Here is a 20,204-nt window from a genome sequence, read left to right as displayed (position 1 = left end):
AGAGAGAGAGAGAGAGAGAGAGAGAGAGAGAGAGAGAGATGGTTAGACTTATGTTTTAGGAAATCATTTTGTCAGTTAAATGGAGGAAGGGTTGATGTGAGGAGAGATGAGCAAGGAAGACCAATTAAGAGTATTTTCAATAGTCAAAGTGAAAGATGATGGGTCTGAACTGGGTGGTAACTATGTGAGTGGTAAAAAGGAAACATATAATAGATGTAAAGCAGAACTAACAGAATTTAGCAACAGATTTGATGTGTGAGGGAGGGATCATGGATGATATTTTGTGAGTCTGGGTGATTCTTAACAGTAATAAGACAGCCTAGAAAAAGGGAGGGTTTTTTGAGGGGGGAGCAGAGATAATAAGTTCTGTTTTTTACATGTTGAATTTGAGATGCCTCTAGGAAATCTAGTTCAAAATGTCCCCAAAATATAATTGATGATATGGGATTGTAGGTAAGGAGAGAGAATAAGAAAGGAGATATAGATATAGATACATAATAGATATATATGTGTAGATATATAGAGTCAATTATATAATAGATATATATTGAGATAATAATTGAATCTATGGGAGATGATGTGGTCACCACAAAATAGGGTAACTACAGAGAGATAAGAGGTCCCCAAACAGAAGCTTGGGTGGCTGGAAGGTATGACATCAATGAAGATCTCACAAGGGATGCTGAGATGGAGTGGTCCAGAGAGACAGGAGGAGAACTAGAACACTTGAAGGGGAGAGTGGATACCCAAGTAGATGTTGTCAAGGGTCAAGTGCTTCAGGAATGTCAAGAAGCACAAGGATTGACAAAAGGCCATTGTATCTGTCAAGTCACTGGTGAGATATAGACAGTAAGCACTGGAGATGTTTAGAGGACGTTACCCTCCTTAAGCCCAGCAGAATGTAAGCATATTGAGAGCCAGTACCGTTTTTCATTTTGTCTCTGTGTCTTTTATACCGTGTCTAGATAGGTTGGAATATAGCAGGAGTTCAGTATATTCTTGGTAAATTGAATGGTCATTTTGTCTGTGCAAGTTTCTGGTTCTCTGACCAGACTATAAACTCCTAGTGGACAGAGACAGTGTCTACAATGCCTTGCACATAGGAGGTGGTTAGCCCTCACTTGTTCAATTGCACCAGAGATTGGAAAGGTGGGTGTAGGGAGAAGTGCCTAGAATAGTTTGGTGAGTGTAACAGCAAAAGGAGTAAGGGCTTCAGAGTTCCTAGATTTGAGGGACATAAAGATCCATTTTACATGACTGATTGTAATGCAAACAGTAACTCCTTGGAGAGGGCCCCTTGTGACTGTATTTTTTCAGTATTCTTCCTGTTCTTAACTTATCCCAAGTGTCTGAGAAAGGCTTCAGGATTTGATCTGGGCCTTTGAAGGATGAATAGAATGTAATTGGGTGGAGACAAAGTGAACAACATTCCAGGAGCTAAAAGGGCTAGATCAAAGTCATGGGATTGAAGAAACATCTAGACCATTTGGGGAGTCAGCCAATGTGGCTGGAGTGGAATTTGTCTCTGATCATTGCTGAAAAGTAATCTTCTGTTCTTACAATTTTCTAACAAAGCAAAATAATGCTGGGCCAGCCGTCCCAAAATAAGATAGGTCAGAGACCCTAAATCAGTGAGATCAGTGTGAGAAAAGTTTGTCAAAGAAGCAAGTTCTGAAAAGCCTTTGAGAAAGGATGAGGGGCGGGAAGTGGGGGCGGCAGTCAGTCAATTTCAACTCATTTCCTGTCAACCTGTTGCTGTATGAGATCATAGACTCTTTGTAAGGGGACAGACTGATTCCAAACCAAGCTGAAGGATTTGGCAGCAACTTTGATGAAAGTTTGCCTGTAGAAAAGGAACAACCGGTTGACTTGACTTGCTACCCTGAATGAATAAAACAGACCTGACTCACTAATGTCATAACTAACCATCTTGGTGTCTAGAACAAGGGGCAAAGAAATATTGCCCTTCGGGACAAGCAGCCCGAAAAATATCCCACACCAGCTTTTAAAAGACAAATTCAATCTGAAGGAGAGACCTGTGGGAGAGAGAGAGAGAGAGAGACCCTTGGACCATGGAAGCCATTTTGGGCAGTGCTGTGAGCAGCCTATGCATGGAGGTGCTCCATTGGGGTGAAGCTGCAAGGGGTGAGGAAAGTGGAGGAGAAGCCTAACATCTATTTGAACTAATTATTCTTCCTCCCTAGGTGCTAAGCTCAGTCATTTCTTTGCTACTGAAGGAGTCCAGCTGCTGCCAGTGCTGTCTAAATTTTGGTGCCCCCAAGGCAAAGTCCCAGTTGTGCTACCCTAGTTATAACTTTGCTTCTTTAGTATATAAGAGAAGGTAATGCAATCTTAGAGTTTGGCAAACCTGTCAGAGATAGATGACTATTCAGCATTTTCTGTCCTTTTTGATATTATAGCCACTCCAAAAAATAAGACTATTCCCAAATGGTAAATAACACATTCCAGATTTTCTCTTCCATGGTAGAAAAGTATTGTACCGTGAGTTGAATTTAGAGAAAATCTACAAAGAATGCAATGATCTTTTATTCTCTAGATCTACTTCTCAATATCTTCCATAAGTCTGATTAAGAGTTTTTACCTAGTATATGAGAAAATTCAGGATGAAGCAAAGGGAATTACAGAAACCCAGAGTAGGAAAGAACTTCATAAGTCACTCAGCCCAAGCAACAGTCCTCTACCCAACATCCCCAACCACTCAGTGATGGCGAGAATTCTCAATTCTACCTTTAGGCTGCTCTCTTTGGTTTTTTGGGGGGTGGTTGGAGGCAATCGGAGTTAAGTGCCTTGCCCAGGCTCACACAGCTAGTAAGTGTCCGAGGCCACATTTGAACTCAGGTACTCCTGACTCCAGGGCCCAAACTCTATTCACTGTACCACCCTGTTGCCTCTTAGTCTGCTCTGTAGTTTTCTGGACATGGAGCAGATGACTCAGATCTTCTTAGCCAGCTCTAACTTCCAGTCTTGCATGTCCAACTGCCTATTGGATATCTCAAACTAGACACCTTAACTCAGCAGTCCAAAACTGAACTCATTATCGCCCCCCTCCCAAATCATCCCCTCTTCTAATTTCCCTATTACTTTTGAGGTATTGCTATCATCCCAGTCACCTGGGCTCAGAATCTTAGACTCCTTACTCTCTCTCTCACTTATCCCTACTCCCCAATATCCAATTCAAGCCCTGTCATTTTCCACCTTCTGTCACCTGATTCTGCCACTACCTTGATGCAGGCCCCCATCACCTCATACCTGGACTATTGCAATAGTCTTCTGGTTGGTCTCCCTGCTCTAAGTCTCTCCCCACTTCAATCTATCTTTCACTCAGATGTCAAACTGATCTTTCTAAAGCCCACATCTAACCATGTCATCATGTCCATAAACTCCAGAGGTTCCCTATCACCTCCAAAACAAGATATAAAATCCTCTGTTTAACTTTCAAAGCCCCTCATAACCTGAACCCTGAATACCTTTCCAATCTTCTTTTTGTTTTTGTTTGTTCAGTCATTCAGTTGTGACCCCATGGACCATAAAATGCCAACACTGTCCAAAGATATCATAATGGTTTGCCATTTCCTTCTCCGGGGGATTAAGGCAAACACAGATTACAGTAATTGACTAATTTCTCGTTCCAGTCATGGTCTTGGTGACTTCCCAGACCATGACTCCACTTCTGGACACCATCCCCTGTATAGGTTATCTCACCAATTCAAATGAACACAAACTCCGTAAGGGCAGGGACTTTCTTACTTTTGTATGTACTTCCCCAACTCTTAGGAGTGCTTGGCACATAGTAGGCACTTAACAAATACTTTGCATTCTTTCATGCATGGCCCTCACCATTTCTTCCTTGAGTTCCTATGACAGCCTCCTAAGAAGTCACTGCCATTAGTGCCTCATCTTTAAATCAGTCCTACACACTGATGCCATTCCCATTATGTCTTCTTATTGCTCAGAAATGTACAGTGGTCTCTCTTTTTTTAATATCAAATTCTTCATCCAAGAGGTAGCACAGCATGTGTGGTGGCTGAAGTGTTGGACTTGGAGTCAAGAAAACCTGTGTTCAAATTCAGCCTTGATACTTATTAGCTATCTGACCATAGGCAAGTATCTTCAACTCTCTATGCCTCAGGCAACTCTCTAAGACTTCGTTATAGATTTTGGGGCTCTGTATCCACTAGATTGTGAGCTCCTTGAGGGCAGGGACTTTTCCCTCTTTTTGTATCCCAAGGGCTTAGCACAGTGACTGGCACACTTAGAAGTTGCTTAAGAAATGTTCATTGACTGACTACCTGGAAAGAATTCTCATATCAATGAAAGCAGAGGTCCTTGACATACAGATGTAATTCTTTACCCTAGTCTTCAAGATCCCTGTGTAAGCCCCCTTCTCTTTTCTCCCAAACCCCACCATCTTAACAATCTCATTTCTCACCCTTCCCCCACCCAGAGCTTCTGCTTCAATCAGACTATCCTATTTGTCGAACTCCAAATAGCTTACCAATTTCTGTTCTGGTACTTCTCCATATTGAAACTGGATAGTGGAATGGAGACAACAGTTAATCAGTCTACAAATGTTTAATAAGTAATCACTGTGTTCCATACAGTGTGCTGAACACTAGTATATAAAGGTAGGCCCTCAAGGAGCTTATATTCTAATAGGGGAAGCAACATTGAAAATAGATAGTTATGTATAAGATCTATACAGAGAAAGTGGGAGGTAATCTCAGTGATGAGGTTTAGTGTTGGTAGAGCTGGTTCAGGTGTGAAAGAATTCACGTAGACATCTGTGACTATTGGGAGCTTTATTGAGGTAAAAGCAGTATGGGGTCTCCTAGCAAGAATGCTAAGTGAGACTCCAATATTTGGGGGAGTTACACTTATAAAGAGGTTTCAGAATGATAATGTAGTTTTAGAGGTTTTTATGGGGGTTGAAGATTAGGGACAGGATAAGGAAGATGGATGATACAAGATAAGGGAAACAGGAGAAGTTTTATGACCCAGGAGGGGGGAGACAAGGAATTTTTGGTCCAGGATAAGGGGGAAGTTTCATGGTATTTCAAGATAAGGGAAAGAGACTTTCAGATGCCTTCAAGGTTAGAGAATAAACTAGGGGCTTCACAAAGTACTGGAAAAGCAACTCTTAACCCTTAGGGCACCAGCAGCAGCAGGAAGGTACTAGTAGTTGGGTATGGAGAACGAAGTCTGGGAAAGAAAGTGGGATCTTAGTTGAGGTTGAAGAAAGGCAGGATTTCTGAGAAGTGAAAGGAAGGAGGGAAACCATTCCATGCATGGGGGACACCAAGATATTAAGATCCTGGTCAATGAGAGACTGGCCCTAGGAGCATGAATGGGAGATTTTTGGATGAACTCAAAAGGATGCTTGGTGAACTTGCTTCTAGAAGTCCATGATGGCCATGGAATGAAGAGGCTTAGCTCTCAGAGCAAGTACAGTACTGGACTCAGAGTTAGGAGTTCAAATCCTGTCCCAAACACGAGTGTTGTGACTCTTAGCAAGTCACTTAACTTCTCACAGACTCAGTTTCCTCATCCATAAGATGGGGATAATAATACCTCCTATTTCACAGAGTTGTTGTGATGATCATCTGGATAACATACATAAAGAGCTTTTCAAATGCTACATAAATGTTGTCTATAATTATTATTAACAAATATTATTCTGTAACTGTTCTTGTCCATTTACTGTGTGGTGAAAAAGATCTTTTGGTTGGCCACTGAGCCAGAACTGAGAGTGCACATAAAAGGTCCCAATAGCAAAATTTGTTCTCCTTCCTTTTTGGTAACTAAGAGATGTAAAGACCACTCTGGAGGAGGGGGACAGTTGAGAGGGGAAAGAGAATAAGAAGATGCCTTTACCACCTTGTGAATAGAAAAGAAATGGTCATAGAATTCCCGAGCATCCTCTGAAGTGGAGAGCTGGGCCCTTCTCCTCCACATTGTCACACACTTCCAGAAGCAAGCTCACCAAACATCCATGTAGGTCTCCTGCTAGTCTCCTGCACTCCCCCACCCCTACCCCCACGATTATACTAGGTATATGTCTCAGCCCTCCCATGTGCTTAGTGATCCCCCCCAAGAATAGTGGAAGTGTGTGATGATGTGGTGTGAGTGTGTGTGACAATGTGGAATAGCCTACTGGGTTGAGGAATTTTCCTTTTCATAGCTCTGGGACTTGTTGTTTGTCCTTCTTTCTCGAAGAGGATCATGACATAAGGGAGGTGATGCCATAACATGCAAGTGAATTGGATGTAATTGAGGAAAGGCTGTACAAAGTCGCCAGCCTCATTTTCTCCTCCAGAGCCAGCTGGGTCCAGTGGCAACATATAGATCAGGGCGACTGGAGATGACCCTGCTGCAGTGGGGACCTTGGCCTCTTCAAGCTAAGGTCTTTTAAACATGGGGTAAATGAAGCTCCCTCTTCAGTCTCCATGACAAAGTCTAGACCTTCAAGTTTTCCATAATGGGGAAGATGTAGCTGGTTACAGGGATATAGGAAAGTACACAGACCCTCTTTAATATAGAAACAACTTTTTTTCGACCTTTATGGGACACTTTGGGTAACTTGTGCAATCAGAGAAGATGCCATCTTTCGGATTCTGCCTAGCTACTCCAATCAAAGTTCCAAATACATTGGAAAAAGAGTGAGAATGGAGAGCATTATCACCAGTTACACCCCGCCAGGGCCAGTTAGTTTCACGTGAAGAAGCATAGAATCAAATATTTTATTCAGAGCATGAAGGGGAAAAAAACAAAATTGGGAACAAGACCAGATGGGGTTCTCAAAACAATTCAGTCTCCTTGACGAATTGTGGTCAAAACAGGTGAGAGGCAGAGGGGGGCAGAATTCTATCCATGAATATCTGGTTTCTATAACAATCTTATTTTAAATTCTAGCTTCAATACTCCCAATTCCCTAAGTTTAGTGGAAAGTTAGGCAGGAAACTGAGTTTCTTCCCTCTCCTGAGAAATTCCTCTTTTACAACTCAGACCTCTAATCTCCCACTATTCCATTTAGTAATACCACCCCTGGAATACCTTCTTTCCCTCAATCTGATCCAGTTAAATGAGCATTTATTAAGCACCTACTATGTGTATGGCATAGTGGATAGAAAGTCAGTCAGGAAGACCTGGGTTCAAATCCCACCTCTGACACATTCTAGCTATGTGATATTTTAGATGAGTCACTTAATCTCTCAGTGTCTCAGGTGGTGCTTTAAGGCTATACATAACAATAGGTCAGAAAAGATGTTAATCTGCATCAGCAGAGAATTTCTTCATGGGAGTGCCTTATACCAGTGAAATCACAGGTCCAGTCCAACATACACATGGCAGTGTGCTATGTACCAGGGCTACTAAGACAAAAGTAAAAAGTAGTTCCTGCCCTCAAAGAGTTTACATTCTACTGGAGCAATACAAAATATCAACAGATGATTGTGTGGTACAGATAGACACTAGACCTGTGATTTTATTTTTATAAGGAACTCCCAGATGAGAAAGCTTCTTCTACCAATGTTTTGTCGTTTTTCAGTCATGTCTGACTCTTTGTAACCCCATTTTGGGTTTTTTGTTTTGTTTTGCAAAGATGGTTTCCCATTCCTTCTCCAGCTCATTTTACAGATGAGGAAACTGAGGCAACAGGGTTAAATGACTTGCCCAAGGTCACACAGCTATTAAGTGTCTGAGGCCAGATTTGAAGTCATAAAGATGAGTCTTCCAGATTCCAAGCCCAGTGTGCTATCCACTATGCCACCAAGTTGCCCTCCCTAACAATGTAGGTTGGTCCTGCTCTGCCATTTATAGTCATAGTTGCCTAGAACATTGAAAGGTTAAGTGACTTGCCCAAAGTTACACTTAGTATGTGTCAGAGGCAGGACTAGAACTCAGGCCTTATTGACTCCAGGGTCAACCCTCTCTCTATCCACTGGGATTCCTGTAGGAGATAAGGAGCTGAAGGAGGTTAAGAATTCCAAGATATAAGAGTAACAAAGGAATGCATTCTAGGTAATCTCAAACGAACACAAACACATATACACACACACACACACACACACACACACACACACAGTCTACCATCTTCTTCCAAATCTACTCAGAATTGACATCCTCCACAAAGTCTTGACCTTGCTTGATTCAGACAACTCCTTTATCCTCTGTCCATATACAGTACTTAGTGTGCACTCTATTCATTTGAATTTGTTTATGCTTATTTGGTTTTTCCTTGGTATCATCATTAGACTGTCTCCTCTTTCTCTCATATCTAATCTGTGACCAAAATTTATTGAGATTTCTTCTTAAAATCACTGTAGTTCTCTCCTTCCCTTTCACTCTCCTATTACCACCACTCCTCAGTTCATGCCCACATACCCCACATCTGGATTATGGCAAATATCTTCTGAGAAGTCAACCTGTCTCCAGCCTTTCCTTCTTTCAATCTATTCTAACCCTTGGCAGATAAATCTTTCCAAAATCCTGCTTTTCTAATAACTTCCATGGTTACAAACTCTGTGAGAAAAGCAGTGCTATTGTCATTATCATCATTATTTTTGCACATGAGGAAGCCAAGGTGAAGTGATTTTCCCAGGGTCACCCGACTGGTAAATGAGGGCAGACATTCAGGGCAGCTCTCCTGAGGCCAATATCAGTACACTTTCTGTTACAGTACATTGCTCCTATTTAGAAACTGGCAGTGGCTCCCCATTGTCTTTCTAATCAAATCCAGACTCATCATTCTGCTGTTACCTAATATGGGTTGCATCTTCTCTAGTCAATATTAGCTCCTGATATATGATAATGCACATCATCCAAAGCAGATAGATCTTCTTGCCCTTTGTCATTCCCCATCCAAAAAGTGATCATTTTTCATTGGAATTCCTTCCTCTTGTCCCATTTCTCCATGTGTTCAAATCTTTCAAACTCTCTTTCAAGTTTCATCTTCTCCATAGAGCCTTCCCCAATACCCTTGGCACATGAGGTCCTCCCCCCTTCCTGATCTTCTGTAATATTTATTCTGAATACTCTTCATTTTAAAATTGGATGATAACCTTCCTTCTTTTCTTCTCTTCTTCTTTCATGTGTATAAGCTGTGTTCCCATAATAAGAAAGTAAAGTTCTTAAGTGTAGTGAACCAGACCAGATTTCTTTTGTGTCTATCAGAATGCCAGGAAGTGTTGGGTACCATGTACTTAACAAATTCTTGGTAAATTGAGTGGTCATTTCTTATGTGTGGATTTTTGTCCTTCCAACTACATTATAAACTCTTAGTGGACGAAGGTGATGTCTTCTATACTTTCTCTGACTCATGACCATGATTTTCATAAATAATAATAATAATAATAATTCTTGATTGTCTAAAAATATATACAATGCCTAGTGTGGTGACTTGTATTCAGCCTTTGACTGATATCTTTCATTTTTGTTTTTGTAGCCCAGGTAGAGAGAAATGTGGTATAGTAAATAGGGACTTGACCTTGGAGCCAAGAAGGATTGGGTTCAAGTCCTGCCTCAGATACATACAGACTGTGTGACCCTAGACTTTATGTTTAGGTACTCTAGGTGACCCTATAAGACTACAAGTTAATACTCACATTAATAGAGGGAGATTCCTTATTTGGATGTTCCTTAAAGCAATGAAATCATAGGTCTAATTCCATCCATGTCCTATCTCCAATTGATACTTAATAAAAGGTTGGATGGATTAAATTCACAAATTGGACAATGACTGGGAATGCAGGTGTGGAGGGGATGATGGGGAGTTATGCAAAAAACACGAAGGAGCCAGTTCAATTTAACAAGCAATAGTTAATCCCTTACTACATGCCAGGTACTAGAGAAACAAAGACAAAAATAAGCCAGTTCCCTCGGTCAAGGTGCTTACATTCCTTTAGGGAAAAGTAATATGTACATAGTGAAATAAATGTGAAATGTGTATTCAGAAAGTACAAAGCAATTTACAGAGAAGAGTACTTTCAACTTGGAGCTTCTTCAAATTAGCCATGACAGGTCTGTGTTACAGCTAGGAAATGATATATTTTGAATTATACAAATACCCCCCCCATTGAAGGTCATTAATGGTTCCATGAAAAAGTGATGTTAAGGAAAACAATGTTTCTGGAGGAGGGGAGCCGTTGGTTCCCTTGGAACATTGTTTACACATGTGTAGCTAGCAATACAGCAATAGTAAAGAACATGACTGGCAGGAAAGTTGATACCAATTCTTACCTTAGGAAAGCAAACAGTAGGTCAGTTGGGCTTTGTGGCATCACAGTGAGGCTATTAATTAGTATTAATTAATTAGTATTACATACTAATGATTATTAATAAACGACATGGCATCAGGACAAAGTTGTGCTAGATATACCTGTCATCACAACTATTCCTGACTTGAGGTAGCCTGTATTAAACACTGAGTCAGAGCAGCCTCCCCCCCAGCCAAGCATAAAATTTATTTCTTGGGAATATGTAAAATTTCCTCACAGGAAATTGAAAGGTGGGGGAGTAGGGGTTTTGATTTTTTGTACTTTTCCCCTGTTCCCCAGTTGAGTGACTTATCAAACTATATAGTTTCAGATGAATTGCACCCATCTACATTAAGCCTCTCTGTTTAGTAAGGGAAATTAAATTTTGCTCTAAGATTTCATAAAAACATAACTTATCAATTTCAGGGGGAGAGTTTTAGTAGAGTATAAACATAACGGCATATTTCAAGCCTGCAGACCTCAGTACAATCATAGTCAGGGTTGAATCCACTAGATATCTAGAGACAGCCCTGAGATCGATCCTGATGCCATTAGGCCATTGACCTCAGCAGCAGAATCTCTGATTTTGTTGTCCTTCCTATGTTTGACTATCACCCTTGGTCCCTTGAGTGACTATTCACCAAACTGTGTGTGTTCCTCTTGGCAGGTACCACGACCAACAGGATGTAACTAGTAACTTTCTGGGTGCAATGTGGCTTATCTCCATCACATTCCTTTCCATTGGGTATGGGGACATGGTTCCTCACACATACTGTGGAAAAGGTGTCTGTCTTCTCACTGGCATCATGGTGAGTATATATATGTATATATAAATATAATTTTTTCCTTCCAACTTCTCTATCATTGAAACTCTATGAACTCATACTCCTTGTTCTGGCCACTATGTTTTTCACACTATTCTTCATGTTAAAACTGACGTCCCTCTTCTTTGGCTGCATGTGTCAGTCAATCAGTAAACATTTATTAAGAACCTACCACATGTCAGGTACCATATGAAGAATTGGTATGAAAAGTCAGGGTTTTATAACAGGTCATTTTTAGTTTCAGGTTTCTTTTTTTCCCCAAGGTCCAAAATCCCTGTCCTTCATGAAAGGAGTTTCCCAGTCCATTAAAATGCCTAGGTCTTAAAGCCTTGTGAAGTCTAGCCTAAAATGAAGCCTTGGCCTTTTTACTTTGGTTACAGCTAGTCAAATGGAAAAAGCACTGATTGGAGTTAATGCCAGAAAACCTTGGTTTTGTGTCCTGGTTCTGACATTTTCTACCCATTGGACACTGAGCTACTGATTAACTAACTCTTTGAGCCTCAGTGCTCTCATCTATAAAATGGGCACACTGATATTTGTATGACCTACCTCACAGGGTTGTTGTGAGGATTTAAGTCAGAAGGGACATGAAGTGACTTGTAAAGCTTCTGTAGCTTTCTATAATGCTATAGAAAAGTCAGCAGTTGTTACTGTTCTATCCTCATGTTTTTAGTCAATAGTTCCATTCAACAAGCATTTATTGGGCACCTGCTGTGTGTTAGGCACTGCCAGGCACTGGCTGCAAAGACAAAAATGAAACAGTCCCTACCTTCGAGGAGGTCACATTCTACTAGGAAGAAATGGCATGTATCTGATAAGTAAATGTCAAATATATACAGAGTAAATACAATTAAATTTCATTAGAGGGAGAGCAGTTATAAGTGGAAGGATCAGGAAAAGCTTCATGCAGAAGGTGCCAACAGAGTTGAGTTTTGAGGAAAGTGAGGCATGCTCTGGGGTAGAGATGAGCAAAGAAGAGCATTCCAAGAAGATCAGCAGGCTTCATTTGCAATAAGCAATGTGACTCCATTATTAGTGGACATGTGGCACTGCTCCCTCGATATCTCCTTTCTCTGGCAGTGGGCAACAGGATGATTTAAGAGGACAGAACCTACTTCCTCACAGAACTTTATGGCTAAGCAAAAGCAAGTGATTATTCTTCAATGGTTTAAGAGCAATCTTTCTTAGACATAAAGACTGACCATGAATTTCCTTCCAATTCTTTAAATGTTTATGTATCATCTCGGTCACTGAGAAGCAAATTCTCTTCTCTGAGGTTTAAGTTCATTCCTCACCAACCCCACTACTCCTCCCCATTTCTCCATTAAGCATTTTCGAGGCCTTGTCTCAGCTGATCTGAACCCAACCTGAATTTACCTGAATTCAGGGGAGCACCATTGTTGACTTCCCCAAAAGATTAACAGCCAGGTCCTTGTGGCAGCAAGCACCCCAAGCCTCCCCAGGGTCGCTGCCACCACAGGTTCTTGGATCTGCTTTGATAAAGGAAAGCAACTCAAAATGGGTTAACAAGCTTACTTTAATCAGTCAAACATGTATCATTTACCTAGTTCAGGGGGAAAAGGTCAGCACCCCGAACTTCAGAATACACAGACAGAATTATCAAGTCAGAGAAACAGATCAAGGAGACAGATTTCCAAACTGTCCAACCATTACATCCATACCAAATCAACATCTGGGTTTCAACATCTGGGTTTTTCAAAGCCAGGGGGGCTCTGGACAACGGCTTCCCAGAATCCACATCAAATCACAGAACACTTCTCAAAGTGAGCCCCAAAACAAAGCTATAGATCAGGGCTTATATAGCCTTCTCCTGGCTCAGAGAGTGTAACAACCTTATTGACTCACTGGCCAATCAAGAAGTATCTACTGAAAAACAAGCCTCTCACCCCAGGCTCCAGGTGCACTTTAGCCTAGGGGCAGGGAAGATCTTTAAATTTACATTCCCATTACAATCCTCAAAGTAACAAATAGGAAAGTATCTGTGCAGTGGACATTATGCATGTTGTTGGGTACCAGGCTAATGACTGGTGTGAGACAAAAAGAGCAGGACCTGATTCTGCTTTTCTCAAGAACAGACACCAGACTCTGAATAAAAGTTTGGGCGGCAAGCAGGTTTCAGAACAAAACTTAAGAGCAAATGGCTTAGCCCCAAGGCGGGGATAAATCATGGCTAAGTGTGAGCCTTAGGAACAAACACTCCTAAGAATTTAGGAGGAAATTGCACGGCACAGGTCCAACCTTCACCAACAAGTAGGGGAAAATTATTCTTAACCAAAGACTGTAAAATTGTATGCAATGATGAAGACTTTCCTGCGTCTCATCAAGCCATCCCCTGGAAGATTGGAATTTCTGCCACAGAAACATCATTTGGTCAATGTCAACCCACTCAATCAGTGACAGGCCCGGTGATTTGGCAGTCATCTGATTGATGCACCAAGCTGTCAACCTTGCTGTTATTTTTAAACACCAGCCATTCTCTCTCCCAGCAAAGAAAGTCAACACATCCAGGAAACAACCCCTATACTGACCATTTCACGCGTTTCTTGACTATCTCTCATCTCCATGCTTCCTATCTGGAAAAGGTGAGTGGCATGGGCATGAATGATTCCTTCCTGATGACCTTGGCTCTGCCCCTTCCTTGTCTTGTGACCTGAAGCAAATCAGTTAACCTGCCCAGTCCATTACTTCATTTGTTGGCTAGCTAGACAATGGCATCTTTGAAAGGTGATTCCATTTCCTTGGGGGACCGGTGGTAACAAAAGGAAAAAAGTATAGACAATAATGGATCCACAGTTCCCTTCATTATTAAAAATTCAGGGTGTCCCAAAAAAGTATAGACAATAAAGTATCCACAGTCCCCCTTCATTATTAAAATTTCAGGGCATCGTATGTCTCTTTCTTTGAGTAAAATTCCTCTGCCTAAATATGTGGATTTTTTTTATAAAAGGGTTTTATTCTACTCATTGTCAATATTTCTCTCTTTTAATTTTTATATTTTTCTATCAGTATTTTCCTCCCAGCTCCTTCTCCCCCAACCCCCTCCCCACCTAGTAACAAGTATGCATATTCAAGCAAAATAAATTCCTGCTTTGCTCATGGACATCTAATTCCGAATCTTCATTGTCAGTATTTTCATCCAAATGTAAATTAGCTGCCTCACTCTATAGTCTGCCACCATTGAGAAACCCTGGTGGTGTTTTTGTAACAAGAAACTTGCCTGTTCATGCGGAGTCATCTCTTTCAGGGGTTTAAGTTCCTCCTCCTCATGCTGCCCTCCCCCTCTCCCAAACCTGCTAACACTATGTATATCTCCTGATTATTATTTCGAGTTTACTTACTAATGGTAGGCCTTACAGTTTGGTTACCATGGACACCATGAAGGCCGGGGCCAGGCCTACTCACAATCGAAGAGGAAGGATTTGTGTATGCATGCTGTAAATAGTCTTAATCATTGTTTTCTTTCTGCTATCTCAGTAGCAGTGCAATTATCAGCTATTAAGCAGGGGGTATAATTGTCTGAGCAACATGACGTGACTGGCATAGAGTTGGTGGATGTGGAAGACTTCACCCTCTCCCCCTATATCCCCAAGGCAGATAGGTCAAAGTACAGTGTTGTTATTTTTTTCAATGGAGGAAATTTTATCAAAGACATTCTGATGCATTGAGGCAGCTATATATGGTATTAATATACAATATATAATAACAAATATGTAATATATTTATTTTATACTTATAAAATATATAATAAACATAATATATTCATTTTATATTTATAAACTATATAATAATAAATGTATAAAATGTTTGTTTTATATTTATATAATATATAATAAATGTAATATATTTATTTGATATTTATAAACTATATAATAAATGTATAATATATTTGTTTTATATTTATAAAATATATAATCAATATATTAATATGTGTCATGTTATATAGAAAGGCAGTTAGGTGATGCAGTGGATAGAGGGCTGGTCCTGGTATCAGAAAGACTGAGTACAAATCTGGCCTTAGACACTAGCTCTGTGACCCTGGGCAAGTGATTTTACTACTGTCTGCCTCAGTTTCCTACTCTATAAGATGGGAATGATAATCGCACCTAATTCCCCCATCCCCCAGGGTTGTTATAAGAATAAATTAAATAATTTTTGCAAAATGCTTTGCAAACCTTCTCACTATTACATTGAAGATCTAAAACAGAAAGGATGCTGGGACTCTGTAAAGCTCCCTTTGGATTCTGAAGGCATGACATACAACCTGGCCATTCTAGGCCGGTTCCATTGTATCTTCATTACAGTGAGTCGGGTTCTCTGGGTCAGACGATAGAGCATTAATGAGTTATGGGGGGCAGCTGGCAGAAACTGCTTTGTTAAAGACACTGAGGTCAAATAAAGGCTTCATGAGATCAGTGTATCTATTTAGGCTTAAGGTGAGCCTCGGAGGAAGGGAATTAAGGGAATGACAAGGCAGAGTCACTTCTGCAGGGTAGTAGGGAGGGGAGGTGGTGGTGGATAGGGAACAGAGAATTCAGCACGACATTTGGTGGGTTTCCATTTCAGAAGATCAACTTCTCTCCTGAAACACCCACACAGTTACCAAGGATCACTTAGTCTCAAACCAATTGATGTTATTCTAGTTGTGAAGAAGAATCTGCTGAAACCAAGAGATCCAGATGTAAACTCTCCTGGCCACTCTGTTACATTTGTCACTTTCATTTATGTGTTATTTTCTTTTCTGCTTCTTTAGTTAAGGACACATCATCCTTATCCCCTCTGGATGGGGTTTTTTTTTTGTTGTTGTTGTTTTTTGGCCCCCTCCCCCAACTTCTAAAGGTTTTCCAGCTGGGAAATGTTTCTTGGAAACCAGAAGCAGGAAGACAGGAATGGAGGAGTCCAGAGCCTCTGGCTTATTTCCAAGCCCCATAAATCAATGAGGTATTTTCACCCCATCTCAGGCCATTCTTTCCCCCATTGCTGGTCCCTGGGCTCATATTCTTCGTGTCATGTCCCACCTGTCTTCCTAGGAAAAATTAAAAAAAAAAACAACTCACAAGATCCACTTACCATTTCTTCTTGCTGAGAGAATGAGAATCAGAATAACTCTAAGTAAGACCTAGGGAATAGAGTTGGTGTCAACTCTGACTCAGGACTTGGCACCTCCAAGGGTAAAAAGTCTGAGTCACAGATTTGCTACGCATTCTGACCTCATAGAAGTCACATAAGCAGCTGCTCACCCTTTTCTGTCTTCTCCTTCACTGCTGTCTCCAACCTACCAGCCTGTCTCTAAATTCTCATGTTTATGCACAGTAAGCCTCTCTGGGGCCAAGATCAGCCATTTTGTGCTAATGTCCTGTTCCATCCCCTAAAACCGTGGCACCTCCACTCTCTTAACATTCATTCATCATTCATTGACTGCCTACAGAGTGCAAGGAACTAAGGCGAGGGCTACGATGATGAATAAGGCATGGGTCCTTCCCTGGAGGAGCTGACAGTCTGTCAGGAATGATAAAATAAGGATGCCAACAAAGATAACATGACATGGTTGAAAGCAGACTGGATTTGAAGTCATAGAATCCTAAATCTAGACCTGGAAGGGACCTTAGAGGCCATCTAGGCAATCCTTTCATTTTACAGATGAGGAAACTGAGATGGGAGGGGTGGTAAGTGACTTGTTCAAAGCCACACAGGTAGTAAGTATCAGAGGCAGGATTTGAACCCCATACCTCTGATTCCAATGGTCTTCCCAACATACCCCACTACTTCCAGTCCAAAGACCTGCACTCAAATACCAGTTCTGTTCTTTATTCTCTATGTGACACTGGGCAAGTCACTTTCCCTCTATAGATCTCAGTTTCCCCATCTGTGAAAAGGGTGGGGAGAGGTTGGACTTATGACCTTTAAAGTCCCTTCCAGCCATAGATTTACAAGTCATTTTGAATGTGATGAATGTACCATAGGAGAGGAGAGGCCTAAGTGTTATGGGAGTAAAGAGGAGGAAGAGATAGCTAACCTCAAGGTGCTTAGTCTGGAAGAGAGAACTCTTATCAGGGGATTTCATGAAGGCATTTGGGCTGGGCCTGTCAGGAAGGGCAGGATTAAACAGAAGGAAATAGGGGAGGAGGACTTGCCCGATGAAGGGATCAGCATGAAAAAAAAAATAAGGCATCGCTCAGTGAAAGAGGAGTATCTAAGTGAATAGAGCACCGGCCCTGGAGTCAGAAGGACCTGGGTTCAGATCCGACCTCAGACACTTAAGACAAAAACTAGCTGTGTGACCTTGGGCAAGTGACTTAACCCCAATTGCCCTCCAAAAAGCAAGAAAAAAAAAAGAGGAGGATCTAAAAAGTCCATCTCACAGTCCAATGCTACTTTTCTCTAAATGCCCTGACAATCAACCATTAGTTTCTGGCTTAGATTGTAGGTGCCTTTTTTGTTTACTTAAGTATTTATTTATATGAGAGATGGTGTGTCCTTATGGGTAGCAAGCTGATCTCGAGTGAGAAATACCTGGGTCCAAGCCATGTCTCTGCCACATACATACTATCTGTGTGATTCTGGGTAAGCCATTTAACCTCTCAGGGCTTCGGGCAGCTCTAGAAGATGGTATGACCCCATTTGAGGTTTTCTTGGCAAAGATATGAGAGTGATTTGCCATTTCCTTCTCCAACCTGTTTTACAGATGAGGAGACTGAGGAGCAGGTGTTGAGGGAGGAAGCTCCTCACCACAAGTTCCCTCCACAGATAAAGTTACAGGTCTGGTAACAACAACAACATTGAATAGGATGCTGCATAGCAAAGGAACGTCTTTTTAAAAATAAATTTTGTTGATGTTTTTTGTTTCTTTATCACACATATTTTCCAATGCACCCCTTCTTCTCTCAGAGTGCCAACATTTAGGAGAGAAGGGAAAAAAACCAGTTAATCAGAACTAACCGACCTATTTTTTAAAAAGACTGACTTTATATGTAGTATTCAAACCAAATTAGATAATAATTATAAAGCACTTAGCACATAATAAGTGCTATATCAATGTTAGTTGTTATTATTATTCCATACTTATATTCTACTCCCTCCCCTGTCTGCAAGAAGCGGGGAAAACGTCTTCTCATATCTCTTCTTTGGGCCCAGCCTTGGTCACTGTATTTCACAGCATTCAGTTTCATTTGTTTTGTTGTTCTTTCCATGTCTGTTGTTGTAGTCACTATGTGTACTGTTTTCTTGGCTTCACTTACTTCCTTCTGCATCATTTCATGTAAATCTTGCCAAGCTTCTCTGCATTCTTCATGTTTGTCTTTGCTTATAGCATGGTAACATTCCCTTACAGTTATGTAACACAGCTAGTTTCACCATTGCCCAGTTGATGAGACCCATCCTCTGAACAACAGTATTTGTGTGGGGCAGCTAAGTGGCTGATGGGCGTGGAGTCAGGAAGATTCATCTTTCTGAGTTCCAATCTGGTTGTAGATACCTATTAGATGTGTGATCCTGGGCAAGTCACTTAATCCTGTTTACTTTAGTTTCCTCATCTGTAAAATGAGCTGGAGGAGGAAATGGCAAACCACTCCAGCATTTTTGCCAAGAAAACCCCAAATGGGGTCATGAAGAGAGTCGGACATGACTGAAAAATGGCTGAACAACAATTTGTCTGGTGGTGCTGTATGACTACACATTACAGAACACCCCAGGCTCCAAAATGTTAAAGCAAAGGGTCACATAAAGGGAAATGGAGAGATGAAGAGAGACATGAGCTGACTGCAACATAAGCATCTGACCACAAAAGGAAGGTGATTTCACTTATGTAGGAAAATTAACATGTCCCATTGGGATCCACAGATCTAGATTCCTCTAAAAGAGCCCCCATTATATTGTGTGGTCCTTCCTAAGGAGGATTTACAGGAGGATATGGATAAGAGTCCCATAGGATGAGGGGTGGCTGGATTGTAAAGTATGCTGCTGGAGGGAGTTGAAGCAGCTAGCAGCTGGTGAAATATGGGAGTAGTAGGAGTTTGGTATGTACATTCATGTTTGCGTGTGTGTATATATAGGGGAACATACACATACCCTATGATGAGGGTGGCACAGGATCAGCATTCCCCTTGATCATTCTTCACAGGTCAGAAGGAAGGGGCTGGAACTTTGGTACACCATTTTCCAAAGGTTACTGGCCCCCAGTCGAGTCCTCAGGAGGCTGCCACTCTAGTCAAAAGAAACCTTTCTAAGAAACTAATCTTGGTTGCCTCCCTGACTTCATGTATATAACAGCTGTTATAAAGATGGAGATGAAGACTGAGATGAAGAAGGAGAAGGAGGAGGAAAAGAAACATTAAGCATCCATTGTTCTCCAGAATTTGAATTCAGGACTGACTTAAAACAGAAGCTGAGGTAGTGGATATGGTGCTGGACCTGAAGGCAGGAAGAACTAGGTTCTAAGCCTGTCTTGTTGTTGTGTTTGTCCTTTGTTCTTGAAGAGGACCACGACATCACGGAGATGATGATATGACTTGCAGTTGACTTTGATTCTAGTGAGGCAGGGCTGTGCAAGGTCACCAGCCTCACTTTCTCCCCCAGAGCCATCTGGGTCCAGTGGCCAGATATCAATCAGGATGACTGGAGAGACACTCACCAGTTGTATGACCCTGAACCACCCATGTTCTCCCTCAGGGCCTCAGTCTCATCATCTGTAAAGTGAGAGAGTTGGACTAGATGACCTATAAACATTCCTCAAGCTGTAGATCTATGATCCTCTATTTAAATTAGAAGAAAGTGAGAAATGACAGCTTGTTCATCTACCTGCTTCCATGCCAAAATTTTTCCTAATTGTATAAGACAGATGGTCCTTCAATAAAAATGCTCTCATCTCCAATCAGAGGCTCCCTGCAGTTCAGCTGGATGGACTGTGAATCATGGTGAGTTTTTCTGTACACTCCATTAAGAAAATAGGGGAACATAACCTCACATATAGGTAATGAAATATCCTGATTAATTTTCAATAGATTACCTACTAAGCACACAAGAGGTTTGGCTTTTTTGTGTTTGTTTGTTGTTCAGTTATGTCTGACTCTTTGTGACTCTATTTGGATTTTCT

The 20,204-nt window shown here is 41.2% G+C and overlaps 1 protein-coding gene across 3 annotated transcripts in view; it reads left to right on the top strand.

Moving 5' to 3' along the window:
• Positions 1–20,204, top strand: part of KCNN3 (potassium calcium-activated channel subfamily N member 3) — a 306,058-nt gene that overhangs the window by 246,536 nt on the left and 39,318 nt on the right. For all 3 annotated transcript variants that reach the window (XM_069078248.1, XM_069078250.1, XM_069078249.1), the window contains exon 4: positions 10,939–11,080. In XM_069078248.1, the coding sequence (XP_068934349.1) occupies positions 10,939–11,080 (142 nt within the window). The remainder of the gene's footprint in view (positions 1–10,938; positions 11,081–20,204) is intronic.

This window comes from Petaurus breviceps, unplaced genomic scaffold (assembly GCF_028583685.1).
Source record: "Petaurus breviceps papuanus isolate PSGF00001 unplaced genomic scaffold, PetGlider_PUasm1.0 91023, whole genome shotgun sequence".
In the NCBI taxonomy this organism is placed as follows: Eukaryota; Metazoa; Chordata; class Mammalia; order Diprotodontia; family Petauridae; genus Petaurus; species Petaurus breviceps.
The sequence above is the reverse complement of the archived record's forward strand: the minus strand, read 5'-3'. Positions and strand labels throughout refer to the sequence as shown.